This window comes from Elephas maximus, chromosome 12 (genome assembly GCF_024166365.1).
Source record: "Elephas maximus indicus isolate mEleMax1 chromosome 12, mEleMax1 primary haplotype, whole genome shotgun sequence".
Lineage (NCBI taxonomy): Eukaryota > Metazoa > Chordata > Mammalia > Proboscidea > Elephantidae > Elephas > Elephas maximus.
In genome coordinates this window covers 84,206,666-84,231,582 of record NC_064830.1, presented here as the reverse complement: position 1 = coordinate 84,231,582, position 24,917 = coordinate 84,206,666, and the positions used below count along the sequence as shown (strand labels likewise).

General features: G+C 46.1%; 1 protein-coding gene across 2 annotated transcripts in view; it reads right to left on the bottom strand.

Annotated features, from left to right (window-relative positions):
- PRKCB (protein kinase C beta) overlaps positions 1-24,917 on the bottom strand; it is a 390,245-nt gene that overhangs the window by 178,290 nt on the left and 187,038 nt on the right. For both annotated transcript variants that reach the window (XM_049904226.1, XM_049904224.1), the window contains exons 4-5: positions 12,862-12,973; positions 9,985-10,113 (exon numbers count right to left, since the gene is read on the bottom strand). In XM_049904226.1, coding sequence (XP_049760183.1) covers positions 9,985-10,113; positions 12,862-12,973 — 241 coding nt within the window. The remainder of the gene's footprint in view (positions 1-9,984; positions 10,114-12,861; positions 12,974-24,917) is intronic.

Here is a 24,917-nt window from a genome sequence, read left to right as displayed (position 1 = left end):
GCAGGTAGCACAGGTCACCAATGAAAGGCGATTCAGGCCCCTGAAATGCTGACACCAAAGGTTCCCAACAGACGAAATGGAAATGCCAGGACGGGTCTGGATCGCACGCACCAAGGTCGGCCCCGCCCTCGCCAGGCACAGCCGCTCGTGGGCTTCAGGCAGAGCAATGCACGGCTAAAGCCTGCCCCCTGGTGGAGCATATGCGCTCCTGCTTTTTCATCAGGATTGTCCACAGCAGGGCTTCTTGGATTTTTAAGTGGATAAGTATCACCTGGGAGTTGTGTTAAAACACAGATTCTGATTCAACAGGTCAGGAGTGAAGCCTATGATCCTTCATTTCTACAAGAGTCCAGGTAATACCGATGCTACTGGTCCCCAGAAGATACTTAGAGTAGCTGGGGTTGGCAGTGATTTCTGAAGTGTGGACACTTCCAACTGAGACTCTGGGCTTAGGAAGGTCACACAATGGAAAAAGGATTGGAAGGCACCAGAGTGTTTGGTTTTTTAAGTCAAAAAACAACCTACAGAGTGGGCACTGGGGAGGTTAGTAAGGGACTGCCAGGCAAGAGGTACAAAGAGGAGATGGCTCCCCAGGGACATGCAAGAAGCTTAAAGTAAGGGTCAGCAACAAGGGCTGCAAGAAAGCAACAAATGGCAAACACCACGAAGCTCACCAAGCAGGTCTAGCTCACAAGATGGCCGTTAATGACAATGAAAACTCAAAAACATTTAGACAAGGCCTGGGCCCGGCTTTGCCCAGGCTGAGAACCACCCAACCATCCTCCTCAAAGGAATACCCTGTCACTGGCATCACCGACTTCATTTTTACTGCTGTGGTCAGTGGGAATGTTGGTTTAGATTCGTTTTCCTACTTAGCAATTTTTCTGGTTTTTTTTTTTTTTTCCTTCAAAAATTGCAAAAGCGCCTTGAGGTTATGTTAACAGTGATAGAATGATCTGGTAGAGGACAGCGCGGATGGTTGCACGACTTGAAGAAGGTAATCAATGTCATTGAATTGTACGCATAGAAATTGTTAAGTTGGGTCTGTCTTGTTATGTATATTTTCACTGGGTGCTATCCCCCACTCCATGATGTATGGCCTTGAGAAGAGCGGTCCTCTCTCGACCTCAGTGAACCTAGCTGTTCCGTGAGGGGTTGGGGTTAGCTGTTCTCTGCTGTGCCTTCCTTCATGGACAAGGATACCTGTTGCTGTCGAGTCGATTCTGACTCATAGTGACCCTATAGGACAGAGGAGAACTGCCCCATAGGGTTTCCAAGGAGTACCTGGTGGATGCGAACTGCAGACCTTTTGGTCAGCAGCCATAGCTCTTAATCACTACGCCACCAGGGGTGTTGTGGTTTTACTCTGTTCTGTAAAATCTGGGCATCTCTTGAGAGAGAGCCTTTCGGAGGGGGAATAGCTTTGAAGGCAGAGACTGCCCCCATTAGACTGCCCCCCTAATGGGTTTCTAGGGGACCACCAGAATGAAATTCTGGTGCTTATGATCACCTTGTTGTTGGTTACCGTCAATTCAATTCCAACTCATGGCAACCAGCATGTGAAGGAAGACTAGATAATATTTGCTATTAAAATTAATCCAACTGGATTTTTCTTCATTATTTTTTCCCTTTTCCTCCCCTTCTTTCCTTCTCTTTCAGAGGGGATGTGGCAGGGCAAAAGGCAGAAGTAGCTTTCAGATTGCTCTGGTTTTATGTTCCAAATGCCCACCCTTAGAAGGTTCAAAGAGAAGATCACATTAATGAAGGGATTCGTGGATATAGCATGTCTTGAATAAACTTGAAGGATGGTGAGTTTTAACTTGACAAGAAGGAAATTCTCCAAGGCCAATAAAAGGAAGAAAGATGAGAGAAGATTCCAAGGGTTCCAGGGCATTGACAAGAGCCCAGATTGTGGGATTCATCCCAGCAAAGAGACTTTGTCTTGTCCCCTAATCTACTCCAAGGGTATAGAACGTGCTTGACAAACAGAAACTCAATACAAAATGTTGAATGAACAAATTCATAAACAACTGAATCGTGAATGAATAAATTCTAGAGAAGCTTATATCCAGTCACAGAGGCCAGGAGAGCTACACTCAAAAGCTAATAGTCCCCCACAGACCCCTTGCTACTTCTGGTCCCTATGCCTTTGCACACTCTATTCCCTCTGTTGGTAATTCATCATGGCAAGACTGTGGGCTGTGGATTCGGACTGCTGGGTCTCAAAGCCTAGATCCACCGCGATTAGCTATGTGATTTCTGGCAAGTTACTCCACTAACTCTGCACCTCAGTTCCCTCATAAATGGGGGTTATGGTAATACCTGAGGATTGTTGTGAAGATCAATTAGTTAATCTTTAGAAAGCATCTGGCATGTAGCAAGTGCTCAATAAGCATAATCATTATTTTCTCACTTGCCCTAACACAAAGTTTGTCCCATTTGGATGGCCCTTCACATCTTAAACTCAACTCGGCCATGGCTTCCTCCAAGAAGCCTCAGGTGCCCCTCTGTGTGCTCCTGTGGTGCTATCACACTACTTGCCACATTGCAATATGATTTTCTGTGTCTGTCTCTCCCACTAGACTGTGAGATCCTTGAGGACAGAGACTAGATCTCATTCATCATTGGATCCAGCCTGGTGCTTGAGCCCTTCCTGAATAAATGAATGAACACCTAGATCCCATCCCACCTTCCTACCTATGACATGCCTCCTTTCTCACACTCTAAACATTTAATCACTCCAAATTACCCCCAACCTCCACCTCACCCTTCAGGTACAGCACATGCCTGTCCTCAGCTCTTCGGTCTTGACTCACCATACTGGCTTTAGAAGGAAGACACTCAAATGGACTATCTAGTTGAAGGGCCCTCATAGGTTTTCTCATATTCTTTCCGCCTTGTTGGAGTCACTAGGAGAGCCAATGCCTTCTCTGCTTTGTAACAGTTCTTCTGTGAGCCTTCAATATCAGCTTCTTTTCCCTGAGAGTGCTTTTTAAACCTCTTTTGGAATCTAGTGTAGAGTTAGATGTGACCCTCAACTTTTCCCAATAGGCTGTCAAGGATTTATTTCTCTTTGGTGCTCTCCTTCTTTTGATATGCGGATGTCAGATCTTGGGAAGGATTTAAATACCACAATATTAGGAGTAGCTAAGTCTGTCTGGGAGATGTTTCCATCTACGAAAGTTCTGTAAAGCACAATACAGTAGTAAGAATACTGAATGGGAGCTCCAAAGAGGAACATCTGCTTCTTAAGAACAGCTCCAACTCTGGGAAGATAATCATGGATATGGATATGGTTAAGAATTTGGATATGACTGTAGATGCAGGGGAGCCCTGGTGGCATAGTAGTTAAGCAATTGGCTGCTCACCAAAAAGTCGGCAGTTCAAATCCACCAGTTGCTCCTTGGAAATCCTATGGGGCAGTTCTACTCTGTCCTATAGGGTTGCTATGAGTCAGAATCGACTCAACAGCTATGGGTTTGGTTTTGTTTGGTTTTGGTGGATGTAGATGGAATGTAGACAATGGGGTATCTGTTATGGAGATAGGCAGATACTGAATTAAAAGGCAGCTGAATAAGATATAGTTATAGGTACATGGATATTGGCTTCACAAACTTCAGAAGCATTTTAACACTTTGATATGGGCTTCTGACATTGTATTTCCTGCTGCCACAATGCCAACACGAATCAGAATGTCCATACACTTTCCTGTGATTCGTTAAGTCCTACTACTCTCTGTTTCTACATTGTCCAGGGAACAAGGGTGGCCATGGCTCCAAAGACTGGGTCACAGGCCCACTAATGGTCTTGCTGTTGACCTTGGTCTTGGTCCTTAAGATTATCTGTGTGGTCTCCTTCCTATAAGAATAATGGTGTAAGCTGAATTATCTGCTCAACTTCAGCTCCTGATTTCAGAAGGCACTGATCTGGGGGCCATCTTCGAAGGCTTTATATCTATCAGGATTCTCTAGTAGTATTCTCATTTATATATACATCCATCGATTCCCCCAAATATTTAGTGATGCCATTTTTTTTTTTTACCATTCTAGGTGCTGGGGAGAGAGTGGTGAGCCAAACCAGACACAGTCCTGCCTGTCCTCATGGAGCTTACCTCCCTCTTAGTGGGACATGCAGACACTAATCAAACCAACAAAACTGCTGCTGTCACAAGTTCAGGTTCAGGATACAATCTGAGTCTATAATGGGGGTGTATCCTCCTTGGGGGAGTCCCTGGGTGGTATAAATGGTTAATGCATGCTCAGCTGCTAACCAAAGGGCTGGAGGTTTGAGTCTACCCAGAGGCACCTCAGAAAAAATGGCCTGGAAATCAAGCTACTTTTGAAAAATCAAGCATTGAAAACCCTATGGAGTACAGTTCTGCTCTGACACACAAAGTGTCGCCGTGAGTCAGAACTGACTCCACGGCAGTTGGCTTGGTTTTTAGTTTGTCTTTCTTGGCGAGATTAGGGGGAGCTTCCCCAATGGTGCGAATGAGCTAAGATCTACAGGAAGAAAGAGTTAATTGCTCAAAGAAGTTGTTGCTGTTGTTTTGTTAGTTGCTGTCAAGTCGATTTCAATTCATGGTGGCCCCATGTGTGCAGGGTAGAACTGTTCCATAGGGTTTCTAAGGCTGTAATCCTTATGTGAGCAGATCAACAGGACTGTCTTCTGAGCTGCCTCGGGGTAGGTTTGAACTGCCAAGCTTTCAGGTCATAGTCAAACACTTAACCATTTAAGCTACCCAGGTAGACTCCTCAAAGAAGTTAGCAAAGACAAACATTTCAGGCAAAAGGAACAAAATATGCAAATTCCTGTGGTAGGTGACAGCTTGGAGAAGATGAAGGATTAAAATGAAGAGAATGAGACCACTGTGTTAGAGCTAGTCTGTCCTAAGAGCAATAGGAAAACACTGATGAGTTTTTAAGGGGAGGAGAAATGATCGGATCTTAACCTACAAGAACCCTAAGAGTAGACAGAAGGCTTGTATTTCAGCAGCCAAGAGAGACCAGGAAATAGCTAGATCTTTCAGAAACAACAGGAGCCCAGTGACCTCTGCAGATGCTGGGATTCCCAAAGAACGTGGGACATTCAGAGCAATTGGCAGAATGTCCAGGCTGGTAGGTGGAAAGTCTTAACACTGTACATACCTCTACAGCCTGGATGAAGTGAAGTGCCATGGCCTGATCTACCCTGAGGCCAGAAGAACTAGATGGTGCCCAGCTACCACTACCAACTGTTCTGGTCAGGGTCACAACAGACGGACCCTGATAGAATGGGAGAAAAATGCAGAACAGAACTCAAGTTCTTAAAAAGTCCACATTTGCTGAACTAACTAGTTGAGACTAGAGGACTCTCTGAGACTGTTGCCTTGAAATACCCCTTAAACCTTGAACTGCAAATATCCTGGGGTTACTTTTTAGTGAAATAACAGTTTGGCAATCACACGCAAAAAATAATGGATGAAGTGAGGCATTCTACAAACACTGCAAGGCCACTTCTGGCCTGATGCTGCCCGGAAGGGCCCCAGGCAATCTTTAGGTTTCTCTCCCCTCTCTGATCAGTCTTGCCAAGATCTAGGGGAAGAACCTGGAGTCCCAACCATGAGACTGGAAGGATGCCTGGGAGATCAATGGGATGCCCAGGTACAGTCGATGCTGCTGGTTCCTGCCCAGGGCACCCACCCCCAGTTGCCTCCTTGCCTAGGTAATTGTCTTCAGCCATGCAGGAACCACCTAGCCTAAGAAAGGGAAGCACCCTCCCAGCCTCCACCCCAGCAGCCTGCAGAAGGACTGACTGGCCTGGAGAACAAGAGACCGGTCCCCTTGGCTCAGGTGGGCCTGCCTCTGTGCTACTAATTCATAGTCCACAACTGCCCCCGGGATCCGGCTGAAGCCAGTCCTCAACAGAGACAATCTCGCTTAGCTCTTCCCCGTGCCACCCTGCTAACCTCATTCCCCTTTGAAAGAAAGAAGGAGGGGAGGGGAGGGGAGGGGAGGGGAGGGGAGGGGAGGGGAGGGGAGGGGAGGGGAGGGGAGGGGAGGGGAGGGGAGGGGAGGGGAGGGGAGGGGAGGGGAGGGGAGGGGAGGGGAGGGGAGGGGAGGGGAGGGGAGGGGAGGGGAGTAAATCTAAACCAATAAGTCACATGAACAAAAACCCTCCTCTCAGGCTTTGTTACTGAGAACCTAGCCAAAGCACCAGGGTTCTTGCATTTTCAATCAGTAAGTCCTTCGCTGCTTAGTCCTTACTATGCTTGGCATGGAGAAGGGGCAATATAGCATGGCACGGTGACATGGTGTCAAGAGGCCCAGGTACTCATTGGTGCTGCATGTAATGCCAGCAGGTTAGCCTCACTGAGTCTTACTCCCCTTCCAGCAACACTACCTCCATCAGAGAATCCAATATTAACACACTTCAGAAACCACGAAGTGCTACTAAAATGCTGGTAGTTATTTTATTAATGACATTTATTTATTAAGGACATCATACTTGGTAAAGTAGAGGGTCAGCGAAAAAGAAGATGACTCTCAGTGAGATGGATTGACACAGTGGCTGCAACAATGGACTCGAACATAGCAACGATTGTGAGGATGGTACAGGAACGGGCAATGTTTTGTTCTATTGTACGTAGGGTCACTATGAGTCAGAACCAACTCCTCAGCGCCTAACCATAACAACAATAAATTTTATTAATGCTATCAAAACCCTAGGAGTCCCTGTGTGGTACAAATGATTAACACACTTGGCAGCTAACTAAAAGGCTGGAGGTTCAAGCCTACCCAGAGGCACCTTGGAAGAAAAGCCTAGTGATCTATTTCCAAAAAGTTAGTCACTGAAAATTTTATGGAGCACAGTTCTACTCTGACACATATGGGGTTTCCATGAATCGGAGTCAACTTAATGGCAACTGGTTTGCTTTTTATCAAAACCCTGTTGTTGTTGTTGTATGCTATCAACTCAATTCCAACTCAAAGCAACCCTATAGGACAGAGTAGAACTGCCCCACAGGGTTTCCTAGGCTGTAATCTTTACAGAAAGGAGCCCTAGTGGCACAGCTGTTAAAGCACTCAGCTGTGAACAGAAAGGTCAGCAGTTGGCGATTCAAACCCACCATGTGCTCCAGGGGAGAAAGATGTGGCAGTCTGGTTTCATAAAGATTTACAGCCTTGGAAACCCTATGGAGCAGTTCTGCTCTGTCCTATAGGGTTGCTATGAGTCAGAATTGACTAGAGATTGGTGGGTTTTTTGGTTTTGGACTAAACACTTAAGGAGTCTTGATCGCACAATGGTTAAGCGCTCAGCTACTAACTGAAAGTAGTAGCTTCGAACCCACTAGCTGCTCCGAGGGGGAAAAATGTGGTAGTAACCTTCCATAAAGATTACAACCTCAGAAACCCTATGGGGCAGTTCTACTCTGTCCTGTAGGGTCACTATGAGTTGGAGTCGACTAGACGACAGTGGCTTTTCTGGAATCTTTATGGGAGCAGATCACCAGGTGTTTCTCCTGAGGAGTGGCTGGTGGATTCGAACCGCCAACATTTCAGTTAGCAGCTGAGTGCTTAACCATAGTGCCTCCAGGGCTCCTATCAAAACCCTGTTGTTGTTGTTGTGTGCTGTTTTGTCAATTCCAATTCATAGTTAAGCATGCAGATATTCTGCCCTAACTTTAAGGGAGCGCCAACTTTCCCCCTTCCCCTTCTAGTCAAAGGCGGGTACTGGTTTTTGCCGAAGAATCAGCAGCTTGTGATCAACTGGGTCAAGGGCTAGAGCATATGCATGATTAAGGGGAAAGACTTTGACCTTGGACATGAAGGGACGTTGTATCACACCACATGGAAACAAAAGCTCCCCAAGGAATGACCACAGAAGTATTCTAGTTAAACCACAAGGGGAATAAATAGAGGGAGGGAGAAACTGAGCTAAACCCAAAAGTAACATAGTATATCGTACTTAAGAGTCAAACAGATTTAAGTGACCCATTATGTGACTCTCTAAGCCTGTTTCCTGATGGGTAAACCAGTCACCACTGAGTCGGTTCCAACTCATGACAACCCATGTGTGTTGGAGTGAGTGCTCCATGAGGTTTCAATGGCTGATTTTTCTAGATCACCAGGTCTTTCTAGACACCTCTGGGTGAATTCAAACTTCCAACTTTTTATTTAGCAGCCAAGTGTGTTAACCATTTGCACCACCTGGGGGCTCCCTTTCTGATGGGTAGAATGATAGAATGATAAAAATACTTATTTCATTAGAGTTGTTGAAAAATGTGAAGAAGACACTGCCTGTAATTATACTGCACAATGACTAACACATTAAAGGAAAAAAAAACTTCAATAAATGTTTGGTATTGTTTTATTTTGGAAACCCTGGTGGTGTAGTGGTTAAGTGCTATAGCTGCTAATCAAAAGGTCAGCAGGTCGAATCTACCAGGCGCTTCTTGGAAACTTTATGGGGCAGTCCTGCTCTGTCCCCTAGTGTCGCTATGAGTCGGAATCGACTCGACGGCAATGGGTTTGGTTTGGTTTTTGTTTTATTATTATTATTAATGGTGTGAGCTTGGGGAATTAACTTCTCAGAGCCTCAGTCTCTTCAGTAGAAGATGAAGATAAGAATATGCATTTCATAAGGTTGTCACGAGCACTTAAAGAAATAACGGGTAAGGATTTGAGTGCTGTGTACCAATGAGGTCCGTAACACTGGCTGCTCTCAGGAACACTTTTAAACTGGTGTAGTTCCTAAAGAATGCCACTAGAAGGCAGGAAAGTATCGTTTTTGCTCCTCTAGCGCCAGGAAGTTGACATTAGGGGAGGAGAAGGGTAAATTTTTGGAACCTGCAGTAACTGCAGGCTTCTCCCCTGGGCCCCCCAGCATCCCACTAGGAGAGAGGCAATTGCTAGACTTCCTCCCGAGGAAAACACAATTCAACGGAATGCACGTTTCCTAAAAACTCTCCGGGCCTCCTGAACCTCCATTTAAAACTGGAATTATATTTTACAGGGATATGCTTAAACTTACAGCACACGAGCGCTGTTGGACCATTCCAGGCCCCAGAAAATGACCAATTCTTAGAAAATCAATCCCTTCCATGATCAATATCCTAAAACTACCAATTCATAAAAACTTGTTCTGAATTTGGTATCAAGACAACAGCAGTTTGTGTTCTAAGCCTTTGAGATAGAATTCCTTCCAAGCCCTGGTTTCATTCTCCTGCAGCTTGGTTTTGATTTCGCTATGGCTTTGTGGCTAAGTACTTACCAGTTTGGCACAGTGGAATTCCAATTTTGCTTGAGCACCAACTGGTCCCTGAGCACTGAGTTAAATGTGAACCAGACATCCACCTCTCTTCTCCCCTGGTTCCACTGCCCCTCTCTATCCCACTGTATGCCCCCTCTTTCTTATTAGAATGAAATATTTCAGACATGCAAAAAGTGTAGCGAATAATGTAACAAGGACCAGTGTAACAAGGATCAGGTTAAAGAAAGAATGCTTGAACTACAATGGAAAGCCCTGGGGTTCCCCTGAGTTGCACACCGTACCCTCTCCTCATCTCCAAGACGGAACACTATCCCCAGTGGAAAATGAAGGACCAAGCATCCTCTCTCTTAATAAAAGAAATGGAACTGCAAACTTCAAAGACACTGAGAGAGAATGGGCAAGTGAGAGGAAGGAGAGGAGAGGGGAGTGGAGGGCCCTGTGAAAGCAGAAGCAGAGGGGACTCAGGTGCCCGCTGTCTCAGCTGAGGTCAGCCCTAGATGCTAAGGCGGAAGCTTGGAGGGTGTGCAGTTTCTGAGAAAGCCCACTGTGCCAAGAGCTGTAATGGGGGGCAGGGGTTAAAGGCAGTGTCCCGCCCCTCCCAGTCTCCTGCACCACCCTCTCTGGGCAGTGGGCAGGCAGGCCACCCACCTCTCCACCAGCCCTTCCTCAAACACACCAGTCAGGCAGGGTCAGGAACCCGTGGAGCTGGCATAGGAGCCCCAAGCCACCTACCAACGACAATGAGGACTTCCCTCTCGATGTGGGCCTGGATATAGATGCGTCCGCGGCGCTCCGTGTGGTCTGTGCCGCACAGGCTGGGGACGTTCATCACGCAGCGCTTGTGGACGTTCATCATGCAGGCTGTGAGGGGAGAGAGGCACGGGTCAGCCGGCTGGCCCTTCCTGTTCCTCCAGACAAGGCAGCTGAGACCTACAAGCCTGGCCGGGACTGGCTTGCCATGCCAGGGTCTCCTAAGGAGACCAAGGGCTTCTCCAACTCTTACCCCCAAACCTTGAAGGACAAAGGAAAACGGATCTGTCCTTCCCCGAGGCTAAGGGTGTAGCCCGAAGTAGTCATCCCGCCCCCAGCGTTCAGATATCAGTCACCCACTTTGATGCCCAGGGGAAGACGCTGGGCCAGCCGACGAACAGCAGCTCACGCAGCTCCAGCCACACAGGAGTGCCTTCCAAAGGAGGTGCCAAGGCTTCCCATTCTTCAAGGTAAGCAAGAATCCAGAGCTTTTGGTGACATCCCCTGATTTTTAAATATTCACAGCTAATAACCTCAGATCGGGTTCCCTGGAAGTAGGCTTTGGGGTGGGGAGTTGGGAGCAGGTTTGTGAGAGAGCTCTTGGGAGCTACACCTGAAGGCAGTGAGGGAGGCAGGACTGGGCAGAGGGAGACACTGGCCCCACGTGGGGGTGCAGCTAAGGCGATTGTAACTGGGGCTCCAGAGTGGTCCCAAATGGAGTCAAGAGGCTGGGCCTCAGTCAATCATTGGCCATGAACCATCCCTGGATGGAGTCCCACCTTGGGCAAGGCATTTCTCTGAGGCCAAGGATAATTCCCAATGAAGGGTGCAGCTGGGATCCAATAGAAGTGGGGAAACCAAGTGTGGAGGATCTGCCAGGGCCCCACAGTTCAAAAAATCCAAACCCGTTGCTGTTCAGTCGGTTCTGGGCCCCACAGTATCCACCACAAATGATTACAACAACAACAACAAAAGTTAAACCCAGAAGAGGCCAAAAGATATGTCTATAAACTGAATTTGGCTCCCGGTCTGCCAGTCTGAGACCTAATGTGTTGAAGTCTCCTGTTTTATATGGAAACTATACAATTACTTTGCACGCTCCTCCGCAGTGCTTGCTGATTTTCCCGAAGTCTTCTGGAATGGCACCCGCTCCAGGAGGGTGTGCACCCTAGAGGACCCTCGTTCCAGTTTGAGAACCGGGTAGAGAGGCTGAATCGCCCCCCTGGGGGCTGCATTTCAGGGGATTTCCCGAGAGTTTTGGGCATGGCTTCCCCAAGGTAAGGGGTGCTGAGGGGGCTCCTTCTCAGCCCAAGCTCCAGGAGGCAGCAGATGGCAAATTCTCACTGCAGGCAAATTAAGAAAACTAGAAGTGCATTGTGGGGAGAGGATGGCGGGAGGGGAAGGGAGACCCCCCTGGGCCCTGAGCAGCCAGCTCACCTCCCCTACTCACCAGCCCACCCTGGCTTTGCAGCTGGGGCATCATCCCCACCCTTGCGCACCCTGTGTGGTGGGAGGCACCAGTGTCCTGCAGGCAGAGGCATCATCTTGGCTCCTCTCCCTGCCTGCGTCATAGGTGTCTCTCTCTCCTTCTGTGTGTTTTGTCCTGTCTCTGGTCCTCTCTGTCTCTCTGACTCAATCTCAGTCTCCCTCTGAATCTCTCTGAGCTGCTCTGTCTCCGTCTCCCTAGGTCTGAGTTTCTGTCTCTTCCTCTGGCCTCTCTCCACCCCTGTATCCCTGCATGAGCCTGCGTGCAGACATCTCTCCCTGTGTCACTTCCAATCACACTGTCTTTGTCTGTCTGTCCAAGTCTCCCTCTCTAGCTGAGCCCCCCAGTAGCTTTCACTCTCCATTGCTCCCTGGGCTTAGATACATATGTGTCTGTCTGTCCCCCTGCACCTGTCTTTGTGTGTCACTCTGTCCATGCTCGAGTATGTGCTTCTCTCTCTCTTGCAGCCCAGTCCACACTCTCGCTCTTCCTGATCACTCTCTGCCCCTGTGGCTTTCTCCCTCTGTCCTCTGGGCCTCAGCCTCCTGCAGGCCAGCAGGCCTCTGGAGCCACCAACACATGGAGCCTCCCTGTCCCTTTGCTCATTCCCTCACTCCACAGACCTCTCAGTCCTTTGCATAATGAAAAGAAGTCCTTTCCCCAATTGCCTTTCCCAGCCAGCTGTGGCCAGAGAATCACCCACCCTCTTCCAGCACACACTTGTGGGCACTGGAGGGAGGCAGGCCTTTTCCATGCAACAATGCATCAGTCCTGCATACCAATGTTTAAAGCAACAGTGGTCAGGCTGCAGGAAGGGCCCCCGATTGTTCCTGCTCCCTGTATTCACACCCATGGGCATCCCCTCCCACACAGATTGTGACCCTCACCAGGTGACTTGCTTTGACCACTGGGACAGGAGCAAATGTGACACAAGCAAACACTTGAAAAGTGCTTCTCATGGGATGTATCTTGAAGGACTTGGAACCCTACTCCCTCCATGGGAGCAAGGCCAGACTAGCCTGCTGCAGATGAAGGACACATGGCCCAGTCATCTCCATTACCCAGATGACAGTCAGCCACCTTCAGATGCATGAGGGAAGCCAGCCAGGCCCCAATCAACCCACTAACCCACCACATATGCATGAGCAAGCCCAGGCCATGACAGCTGAACCCAACCCAAGGACTGCCTTGCAGAATCATGAGCTAATAAATAAATGGTGATGCTTTTAAGCCACTATGCTTGGGGGTGGGGAAGGATTGGTCCACAGCAATAGATAACTGGTATACCAGCCCACCCAGGACTTGGGAGAATTTGTGCAGACATGGACCCCAAACTATGAGGAAGTAGCCTGAGATCAAATGTATGTACTTACTGTCACATTTCATCCCTTGGTGGATGAGCCCATACAGTAGGGACCCACAGTGGTCACAGAACGTGGGGCTGGAGTATGTGTGGATCTTAAATTTGTGTTTGCTCCGGGGGTCCTACAGCCAAGAGAAATAAACAGAAGAGACCAGTGTTGTTATCACATGCCAAAGTTCATACTGCATTGAGTACACACCGAGAACCGAAGTCAGCCCCCAGCATTCATCATACTATCACTGGAGGTCTGTGCCCAGACATGGTTCTTGATAAATAGTCGTTGAATGAATGAATGGCCAAGAGAGTTGACTATTTCCATTCTAACTCCAGCACACACTCACATGGCCACATCGAGCTGCAAGGGAACCTGGGAAACGTGGCCTCTAGCTGGGTGGCTATGCTCTCTGCTAAAACTCAACCATTATCTTATTAAAGGGAAAATGGATATTGATGGACAACTAGCAGTCTGTGCCACAACTTCCTTCCGTCTGGAACCACCTGAGAAACCAACCTACTGGCTCCTGCCTGTTGCAAGGATTCCAGAAACAGCAAAATAATGTGATGGGTAAATCTATTAAACAGGCCTCCTTGCTCCTAGATCTGTCACCACTATCCTCTCAGCAAGCTTCCAGAGTGATCTAAACCCCAAATCTGGGCATGACATATCCCTGATTAGAGATACTTGCCAGCTTCTTGCCACCTACAGCAAAAAGTTCAACATCCATTGATTGTAAGCTGTGGCACAGCTGCTAATTGTCCACTGATATCCACTCTTCCCTTTAATAAGAGAACCTTTGAGTTTTAGCAGGGAGCATGGCTGCCCAACTAGAGACCACGTTTCCCAGCCTCCCTTGTAACTTGGCATGGCCATGTCATTGCATTTTGGCCAATAAGCTCCCCTTGCCCTTTCCCACCTTCCCACTGGCTGCGAAGAGGGTAAGAACTGGAGGGATGCCTTAAACTCAAGATAGAACTTTGCCCCTTTGGATTGACATTTTAGAGAAAACCAATTCATCTTCAGTCGGTATAATTTAGGGGTTCTTTGTTACAGCAGCTTAGACTGTTCTCTAACTAATATACATGCCATCTCATAGGCTGGCAGTGTAAGGCAGTGGGTTAAAAGTACAGAGTTTAGAGTGTTAACTGCCTGGGTTCAAATCCTAGCTCTATTCTATGACTTGACTTCTTAGTTATACGACTTTGGGCAAGTCATTCAACTTCTGTATGCTTCAGCTTCCCTGTCTGTAAAATGGAGATAATGATAGTGCTAACCTTATAGGGCTGTTGGGAAAAAATAAAAGAATTAATGTGTGTAAAGATGCAGACCACTTCTCATCTGTCAGTTTGTCATCATACTATGGTGGCTTGTGTGTTGCTGTGATGCTGGAAGCTATGCCACCAGTATCTCAAATACCACCAGTGTCACCCACGGTAGACAGGTTTCAGTGGACCTTCCAGACTGAGACAGACTAGGAGGAAAAGCCTGGTGATTTACTTCTGAAAATTAGCCAGTGAAAACGTTATGGGTCACAACAGAATGCTGTCTGATGTAGTGCTGGAAGTTGTGCTCCCTAGGTTGGAAGGCACTCAAAACACACAGTGGCTGCAACGGTGGATTTGAGCATGCCAGCGATCATAATGTGGTGAGGACCGGGCAACATTTTGTTCTGTTGTAGGTGGTATCACCATGAGCAGAGCCAACTGTACAGCAACTAACAATAAAGATCTCAGAACCACCTGGAATATAGTAAGCTGTATAATATTTTGTATTATTATTGCTATCTCCACAGTGTGATCTTGGAAACGCTGGTGGAGTGGTGGTTCAGTGCTACAGCTGCAAACCAACAGGTCGGCAGTTCAAATCCACCAGGGGCTCCCTGGAAACTCTATGGGGCTGTTCTACTCTGTCCCACAGGGTCGCTATGCATCGGAATTGACTTGACAGCAGTGAGTTTTTTTGGTTTCAGTATCCTGTCCAACTCTGCCCACCCACACACACCACATTCTCACCACACAGAGCTCACTGCTCATCGCCCCAAACACGCCACACCCTCGTGACCTTCTGCCTCTGCAATTCTCTTCCCTCTTCAAGAGATGCTCTTTTCTCACTGCTTGACAACAAAATTCCTTCTTTTTCCCAATCCAGCCCAGAAGTTGCCTTCTCTGCTAAGTAGTATATTGCAGACGCTAAGGAAGTTGGCCTTAAGTCCCAGCCCAGGGCTAATGGGATACCAAATTCCTTGCTACATTCTATCGCATCTTGCCTCACTCACTCGTTTGTTCACATGCACTTACTGAGCATATATACTATGTGCCAGGCACTGTCCTAGGTGCAGGTGTCTTCCTGATGCTTATATGATAGGAGCAGAGACCAAAAAATGAGCAAGTAAGCAAATAAATAGACACAATCAGTAGACATTACTTTAGGTACTGTGAAAGTGGTGAATTTTGTTTCTCCTAAGGACAATGATATTTTCCAAGCTTAAAAGTAATTCTTATACTTACTAGGACTGCTAAAAAATTTTTTTAAATTAAGACTGACACCACCAAATGCTGACAAGGATACAGCACAACTGGAATACTCATTCATTGCTAGGGAATGCAAAATGGTACAGTCACTTTGGAAAACAGTGTGGCAGTTTCTTATAAAGTTAAACATACACTTACCTTATATGACCTCGCAATCCCATCCCTAGGTATGTACCCAAGTGAAATGAAAACATATGTCCACACAAAAACCTGTACATAAAGGTTTATAGCCTGCTAATTGTAATTGTAATAGCCAAAAACGAGAACCAATCACAATGTCCTTCAGTTGGGTTAATGGATGAACAAACAGTGGTACAGCCACACAATGGAACACTTCTCAGCAGTAAAATGGAGTGAACTATACACACATGCAACAACATTTATGAATCTCAAAAGAATTATGCTAAGGAAAAGAAGTTAAAATCAATGACTATATGCTGTATGATTCCATTTGTATGATGTCCTAGAAAAGGCAAATCTACAGGGACAGAAATCAGATCAGTGGCTGCCAGGGGCTGGGATTGGAGAAAGCGGTTGACTACAAAGGGGAAGCATGTGGGAATTTTGGGGGGTGATAGGAGTGTTCTAACCATTAACAGTGATGAATTTTACTGTATAAAAATGATCTCTCAATAAACCTAACTAAAAAGTAGGCCTGCATCTTCTTAATGAGCTACAAGGTTTTCGTAACAATATTTCACGTCTCTGCAGCCAAGGCGATGAATTATTGTCCTTTGCAGAGCTCTGGATGGCCAAGTTTGAGATGCTGGGTCTGCACTGGCCAGCAGGACCTTGCAGTGGTCTCAACATGCAGAAGGATCCCAGCACCCACGTCTCCTGCTCAGGGATGCTACTCTAGTAACAACGATAGGGCCTAGAAATCACAAAGCAAGAACACAAGACTTCCCAACTGGCTGCTTAACCAGCCCCATCTCCATCCCTGGGCAATGAGAAGAGAGGTAATACGTCAGGCTCCTAGAAAGAGTCCTCATGTTCTATGCCATAAAACACTTCCCCTGCGCCCACTGAACATTCACCTTAAAGTTGAATGACAGCTCATCCCCACCTAAAAAGAAGGGGGAGCTCAGGTCTTCCCTCACTCATGTATTCAACCTCTAGGGGGACAAGAACTGATCTGATTGGTTGATTCCAAGATGCTGATTGGCCTGGTCTCAATGGGTGGAGCTTGAACAGAAGTTAAAAGGGGCACCTGCCATCTTTCTTTTTCTCTCCCATTATCTCCCACTTCTTCCAGGAAGCTGCTGGGTCCAGATCCCCTGGTCTTCCCTGAGAAGTCTGGGGATAAGTGGCCTGGGCCAACTGTGCTCCAGGCACAGGGGCAAGTGTTGTCTCTCTCCTCATGGCTCTTGTGGTCCCATTTTGGCTTCCTTAATATGTTGGCCTTCTGGGAGCCCAGGCAGATTTCAGCTGGAGTTTAAGAAAGGAGTACCCTGAGGAGCGTATCTCTGGTCTCACGAGCTCTACTTTGAGATTTGGGACAAAATCCCAGCTGATAATTGCCACTTTGCTGGCTTTGCACTTTCCTCCAAGTATACATTTCCTCTGCAGATCTCAGGGAGAAGGATTCCAGCATTTCTGACCAGATATTATTAAGAATCATCGTAACCTCACCATCTCTTTCAACAATGAGATGCCAAGTGACAGAAAGAATGGCAAGGGAAATGAGAACATATTTATTGAGAGCCACCCCTGCACCAAGGGCCATGCTGGGTATCTCAGATGTACTCTCTCCAATCCTCCTGACATGCCCATGTGGAAGGTGCTATTTGTTCCCATTTTAGAGATGAGAGTAACCTCTCCAGGGTTACACAGATGGCCCCTGCAGAGCTGCAGTTCACACCAGGTCTACCTGGACCTGAAGCAGAATCATTGCTCCAAGTCACTCCCCCACTCTTCTCTCCCAACTCCCCAACTTTCCTCCATTAACATCTAGGCTTTCAAGTCCAGCTAAAATCGTACTTGATTCATTTACCCAGCAAATATTTACCAAAGGCCAAGTTCCTCCTAGCCACTGGGGATACAGCTGTGAAAATGGACACAAAATGCCTGCTTTCATGGAACTTATATACTAATTGCTGGACAGACAAAAAAGAAACAAATGTCCTGTTCTCTCAAATTGGCATGTTTAATTGTGTCTCTTCCACACTTGACTGTGAGCAACATGAGGATATTTTGCTTGGTCAACATCCCCCATATATTCTACTTGGCATAGAGAAGGTGCCCAATAAATATTGGATAAGTGAGAGTTAACATTTACTGAGCATTTACTACTCATACTGGGAACTATTTGAAATGATTTATAGGCACTAATCCTCCTAACATCCCTGCGAAATGTGTACTACTCACAGATGAGGAAACTGAGGGATAGAGACATGAAATGACTTATCTAAGGCTCCACAGCCTCACACAGCACCTGGCACACACTAAGAGGTCAATGAGTGCTGGTAGCAGCATTGGGGCTCTGACCATCACCATGAACCACTGAGAGTTCCCCACACATTGAACATGCTCTTTTAGGAAAATGACTTACAGAGTGCTATACAAGACAGATTAGAACCAGGAAGACAGAAGGCAAGAAGGCCAATTAGGAAAGTTGTGTTAAAAAGTTTATTTTTGTGCTGGGACAACTTGATACTCACATGCAAAAGAATGAAATTTGACCCCTACCTCACACCATATATAAAAATTAACTCGAAATGGATCAACAACTTAAATATAAGAACCAAAGCTACAAAGCTCTCAGAAGAAAATATAGCAACTAATCTTCATGACTTTGGATTTGACAATGGATTCTTAGATATGACACCAAAAGCACGAGCAATAAAAGAAAAAATTGATCACTGGACATCATCAAAATTAAAAAACTTCTGTGTATCAAAGGACATTATCAAAAAAGTGAAAACAACCTATAGAACGGGAGAAGATATTAGTAAGTCATATATCTGATAAGGGTCTAGCATTCAGAATATATAAAGAACTCTTACAACTCAACAACAACAACAACAAAAAAAAAACCCCATTTAAAATCTGGGCAAAGGAGTTGAATAGACATTTCTCCAAAGAATACAAATGACAAATGGGTTAACAAGTACATGAAAAGATACTCAACATCATTAATCATTAGGAAAATGCAAATGAAAACCACAATGAAATACCACTTCACACCCAAGAGAATGGCTATTATTTTTTAAAAAGGGAAAATAGTGTTGGTGAGGATGTGGAAAAACTGGAAACCTTGTCCACTGCTGATAGAATGTAAAATTTAATGGTTCAGTGGTTCCTCAAAAAGTTAAATATAGAATTACCATGTGACCTTGCAATTCCACTCCTAGGTATATACCCCAAAAACTGAAAACAGGTACTCAAACAATGCATGTACACACACATACACAGCAACACTATTCACAATAGCCATAGGTGTACACAACCCCAATGTCCATCAACAGGTGAATGGAAAAATGAAATGTGATACATACTTAGAATGGAATATTATTCAGTTGTAAAAAGAAATGAAGTACTAATACATGCTACCACTGGATGAACCTCAAAAACATTATTCTAACTGAAAGAAGACAGACACAAAAGGTCACGTATTGTATGATTCCATGGCTCCCATCCCTCAGGGGACCTAGCATCCTGCCTTCCAATTCCATCCAACTTCTCTGTGTCCTCTAAAAATTCTCCTTTGTACTTAAGCCAATCCAACTGCAACAAGGGGTAAGAGTCAAGATATTTAACAATCTTAGTGGCTCAGGCACTGACCACCAACCAATCAGAATAGACACAGGGAGCAGTTGGGAATTAACTCTTTAGCTGCCAGCTCTTGGGGGTGTCCAGACAGTCCAGGGCTGGGGGTGGGGGATAGAAGAAGGTGAGCAAGGGCCTGAGGCTCAGGGGGCTCAGTGGCTATTTACAATCAGCCTAAAAGTATTTCAAACTTTCACAACAAATTGAGTAGTGCCAATGCATACAGGTTAAGTGTCAGCCCTGCCTTCAACCAAAGCAAGTTCCCTTCCTGGCCTCTGAGGTTGTACCCATCGGCCATTCCTAGGACAACCCTGGGAAACCGCATAGCCTGTAAGTCATAGCTTTCCCTATGGTTTTGTTTTGGTCGCATTCAAAGACCACCTTCTATCCCTGCCCCAACCCCAGTTCCTGCCCCTTCTTGTTTTGCAATCAGTGGCCCCCCACATCCCAGGCCACACTGGCTGGGCCCCCTCCAGTGTACCTGTAGTTGTCCCCGTCCCTGGCCTGGACTCTCCTTCATGCCCCGACACAGGCATATCTAAGGTATGATAGGTATGGTGTATGCCCGGTTGCCACGTGAAGCCCCCCTCCAAACAGCTTCTATTAACCATCACAGTTTCCATCGCCAGCTGTGAGAGGTCATTCAGCAAGTTAAAACTGAAACTTTCGTATTTGAGAGCCTCCTCGGGTACAGACAGACTGTGTGATCTTGCTCTGCTGAGTGTAGAAACTGGAAAAAAATGACTTCGAGCACATCACAGACCAACTGTCATCAGTTAAAGCAAGGAAGGTGCAGCTGTAATTTTCGTGTAGTGCCATAATGTGTTAAGTAAAAGATTAACAGGCTTGACTGGTATTTCTGAGCTGATGTTGCGGTAAAGTTATCTAAAAGATGGGTGTCAGATGTTTGGACAGGGGCACAGAGACATGGGGGGAAGCAGCCTTCAGTGCAAGTCCAGGGGGGTGCCAGATGAGACATACAATGACGTTCCAAGGCGCCACAAATATGAAGGGCACCTGACTGAGGCAACCAGACAAGACGGGGGAAAGCATTTTTCCTGAGCCGTTGCCACCATCAACGTGTATTCATTTTGAAACTGGGTGGTGGGGCGAGTGGCACGATTTAGAGACCGCCTCTCCCATCCCATTGCGATCAAGTCGATTCCAACTCATAGCGACCCCACAGGACAGAGAAGAACTGCCCCATAGAGTTTCCAAGGAGCGCCTGGTGGATTTGAACTGTCAACCTTTTGGTTAGCAGCTGTAGCACTTAACTACTACTTTGCCACCAGGGTTTCCAAAAGGAGGAGGGCTTAATTTAGAGCCTGCCCCTGGGTGCTTGCTACACCCTTGCTTACCCTTGCTACATCTCTGCAGGGACGGGGGTAATTTCAGTGCTTACCATAGGCACCATTTCCGGTAGCTCCGCCTCTGTCCCAGAGATCACAACCTGGAGCCCATGGGCAAATCCAGCCTGCAGACATGTTATATTTGACCCATATACTGTTTTTTAAAAATCTGAATGAGTTGACTATATTTACTAATTATGAAAATTCAGGTTTTTAAAATGTAGATTTCTAGCTTCTCTTGAAAAATTACAAGTTGTGGCAACACAAGACACACATGCCTGTGGGCCGAGCGGCAGTTGTCCCCTTTAGACAAGGGATAAGGTCTCCTGTTCTCCACAGTCCCCACCATTCCCTACTGTCTTACACCATGCGTGCTTCACTCTTTTCCCATCCCTGCCTGGCCTTTGCAGGTTTGTGACGTCTGCCAGACACCCCTTCCTCTCTCCCTACAGACCACTGGCTGGGATCCAACCCCACATGAACATATCCTATGTCCCTTGAACTCCTGAATAAGTATATTTGCTTAATACTTTCAGAAATAAGTTTCAAACTATTGCCTTCCAACCCCGGCATCACCTCTTTATTTCTGGTTTCGCCAGTCATATCTTCCACTCCTCTGAATCAGGCTTCCATGAGATCCTGGACTGATTTCACTCCCCACTGTTTCATGTTGTTGAGGTTCCATCATGCTCTGTACTAGGCAAGCTTGAATTTCCAGGTATCTCTCTACCACTGGAGAGACAGGATCCCTGATGGTGCAGTGGTTAAGGACTTAGCTGCTAACCGAAAGGTCAGCGGTTCGAACCCACCAGCCACTCCATGGGAGAAAGATGTGGCAGTCTGCTTCCGTAAAGATTACAGCCTTGGAAACTCTATGGGGCAGTTCTACTCTGTCCCATAGGGTCACTATGAGTCAGGATCAACTCAACGGCAGTGAGTTTGTTTTTTGCTTTTGTTTTTGTTTTTCTACCTCTAATCCTGATTTGAGGGATTGCTGAGTAACAACAACAAAATAATAGTCAACTACTGTGACTTACTGTTGTTCTTAGTTACTGTCAAGTTGGCTCCAACTCATGGTGTCCCTGTGTACAACACAACAAAACACTGCCCAGTCCTGTGCCATCTTCACGATCATTGGTATGCTTAAATCCATTTTTGCAGCCACTGAGTATTCTGAATGTCTTCCAGCCTAGGGAGCTCATCTTCCAGCACTACATCAGACAAGGTTCTGTTGTGATCCACTGGATTGTCACTGGCTAATTTTCGGAATTAGACAGCCATGCCTTTCTTCCTAGTCTGTCTTAAGTCTGGAAGCTCCACTGAAACCTGTCCTACCATGAGTGACTGCTGGAACTTGAAATACTGGTGGCATCTAGCATCACAGCAACATACAGGCCACCTCAGAGTGACAAACTGACGGACAGATAGATGGTGGGTGACTTTTACTACCACCATGAACTGGGTGTGTCGTATCTGCCAAGCACTGTGTGACGTGTTCTATATTATGTCATTAATTCTTCATAATAGTCCAATGACGCTTACAGAAGCAACTCATCAAAAGTCACAAAGCAAGTAAGTGGGGGAGCCAAGACTGGACTCCTACTTTGTCCAACCCCAGAGGTGCTGCTGGCTGAGAGGGAACACTTGGGTGACACCTGGCTGCCTCCCTGGCCCTCAGCCTTTCAGGGGGTCTCCCACCTGACAGGGGGTTGCAGGTGATGACACCTTTCCTCCCAAGTGCAGCACCAGCCAGTAGAGCCATGTCCAGGACAAGAGCCAGTGACAAACCACTTGGGGTTTTCCCCCCAAATCAGAGTCTTCACCAGGAACATCCAATCCCCAGAACCCAAAAGACCAGGCAGATTCCAGCTCAGTAACTTCATCACCTGACTCCAGACACAAGCAGCTAAGGAGGAAGGAAGCACAGATCAGAGACCAAAAAAAAAAAACTTCAAACCTCTAAGCTAAAACCCAAAATAGCCTCTCTCAGTCTGAACGGGTTGTGTGGCTTTGCTCACAGGTGGGTTAAAATCTGGCTGGGCAAAGCCGCATCAAGAAGGAAGAAGGAAGCTGAATTGAGGCACAAAGACAAAGGATGTGTACCCCAAAAAGGGTGTCAGAGAAGGAAGTAAAAGCAGAGAGCAAATCCAGGCTGGGCCATCACTGGACATTCCCAGGTCATAAAAGCCCCTCAAGGTACATTCTCCGGGGTGGGTCAGTGGATAAGGTTAAATAGGAGGGCCCAGCAGGAAATAAAATCAGAATAGAGGGAAGGTTAGGGCATGGACAGGCAAGATTAAAGAGAAGATCCCTGTTGGAAATACTCTCAGAACAGAGGGGAGGTTACGAGAACACACTGCAAATTAGCTTATGGCCTCAGCTTAACACACCCTGCAGTTAGCATATGGCCTTGGCTTAACTTCTCTGAGCCTCTGGTTACTCATCCACGAATCAGCGACGATAACAGTACACCAACTTCGTAGATGAGTTGCGATGGTAAAGCACCCAGCACATGCCCTACACACAGGAAGTATGAGCTTTTAATTTCTATATTCCAAAGAGAAAAAATAATGACAGCAAGGCTTCCCAAACTCCAGACATGAGCCTTCCTAAGTTTCGCCATGTCTACATACCACCTATACGGTTATTTACCTGGCACTTTTATTTAACTTGACATGCCATTTTTACTGAAATGAATCTATTTTAAAATGAAAGCTATCAGTTCGTGGGATCAATGTGCAAATGATGTATTTTTTCTAATCCTTCTTAAAAAGAAAAATAGGGCCTCAAACTGGTTCATTCTGGTTCAAACCCCTGATGAGAATTTGCATTTTTAGCAAGTTCCCAGGCAATACTAATGCTGTGGGGAAAAGTATCAGCCAGGGATCTTGTTAAAAAGTAGATTCTGTTTCAATATATTTAGGGTGGAAACGCAAATTCTCACCATGGGTTGAACAGGAACAAACTGGTTCGAAGCCCTGGGGAACAAAAAGAACTCTTAAAACTTGTTAATGTTGATCCCAACAGTCTCTTTTGAGAGGCCATGGTGAAACAGACAATTAAACAGTTTATATATTCCTGCAAATGGGCTAACTGTGAGGCAGTATGCCACTCTCTCTCAAAATTACGAATGCTTTTACCCTTTGACCCAGTCGTTCTACTTCTGGGAGTTTTTCCTGGAGACAGAGCTGCATACTGTAGTAAATGATGTATGCACATGGTTATTCAATTCATTGTGGCATTGTTTATAATAGCAAAAGGTGGGGTACCAGCCTGTAGGGAACTGCTTAAATAAATTCTAGTGCAGCCACACAACTTGGGTTTTAAGAACAATGAGGAAGTTCTCTGCACTTACATGGAAAGATCTCCAGGGCGTGTTTTTTTTTTAAGTAAAATATACAACAACAAAAACCCAAAGTACAGAAGAGTACGTAGCAGGTTACCTTTTGTGTGAGAAAGTAAGACAGAATAGGAAAGTTTATTCTTAATTGCTGGTGCCTGCATAAAGAAACAGAGACGATCCGCACGCATGCGCACACGCACACGCATGTGCACTCACGCCACAAAACTGATAAAAGGTTATCTGTGGAGGCAGGAGGGAACAGAGTGAACAAGAAGTAAAACTTCTCAATAGATATCTTTTGATAGTTCTGATGTAAAATAAAATATTTTAGTGTTTATCTGAGTACCACAAAAATCATCGCACCCCTCCTACCACTATGCTGGGTAACACAACATACCACAATATCCCCAACTGCAAGCCAAAGCCAGAAATTCCCAAGAGACATAGAGGCTGGGAAACCTTGAGACCGTGGACTGCGATTTTGTGGACATGGAATGCGTACAATGTTAGAAGCTGTAATCACACACGCACGCTGCAGTTGAAAGGGGGACACTATAATTTGGCGAAGATCTTTCATTTTGTTCCTGGAGGAGAAAGTGAATAGAACTGAAAACTCTGTAAATGTTCAGGCACTTGGTGACTACTGGCCTAACAGTGGCTTGGTACACCATGCACAGCGCCTTTTTCTAACCCTACCTATTTGGCAAGTAAGTAATCAGTTTGAAGGACAAGCTACTATTTATAAACTTTGGTATAATTTTAAGTATGATTTCCCGGGTTAAGACCGGCTTGGGAGTCAATGTCAAGATTAAGGATTTGTTAGCCATGTTCGAGCTTAACACCTGGCTCTACCAATCATTATTATTATTTTGATCCCTGGACAAGTTATTTGATTCTTTTAAGTTTTAGTTTCCTCATCTGAAAATGGGATAATTGTAATACCTGTTTCCTAGGTTGATGAGAGTGTTCAATGCTATACTGTACGAAAACTGCCTAACAGACCCTGGTGTATAGTCAACATTTAAGAAATGTGCATTGTTACGTACTAACTTTCTGTCCATGTCCTTTGCCCGTTTT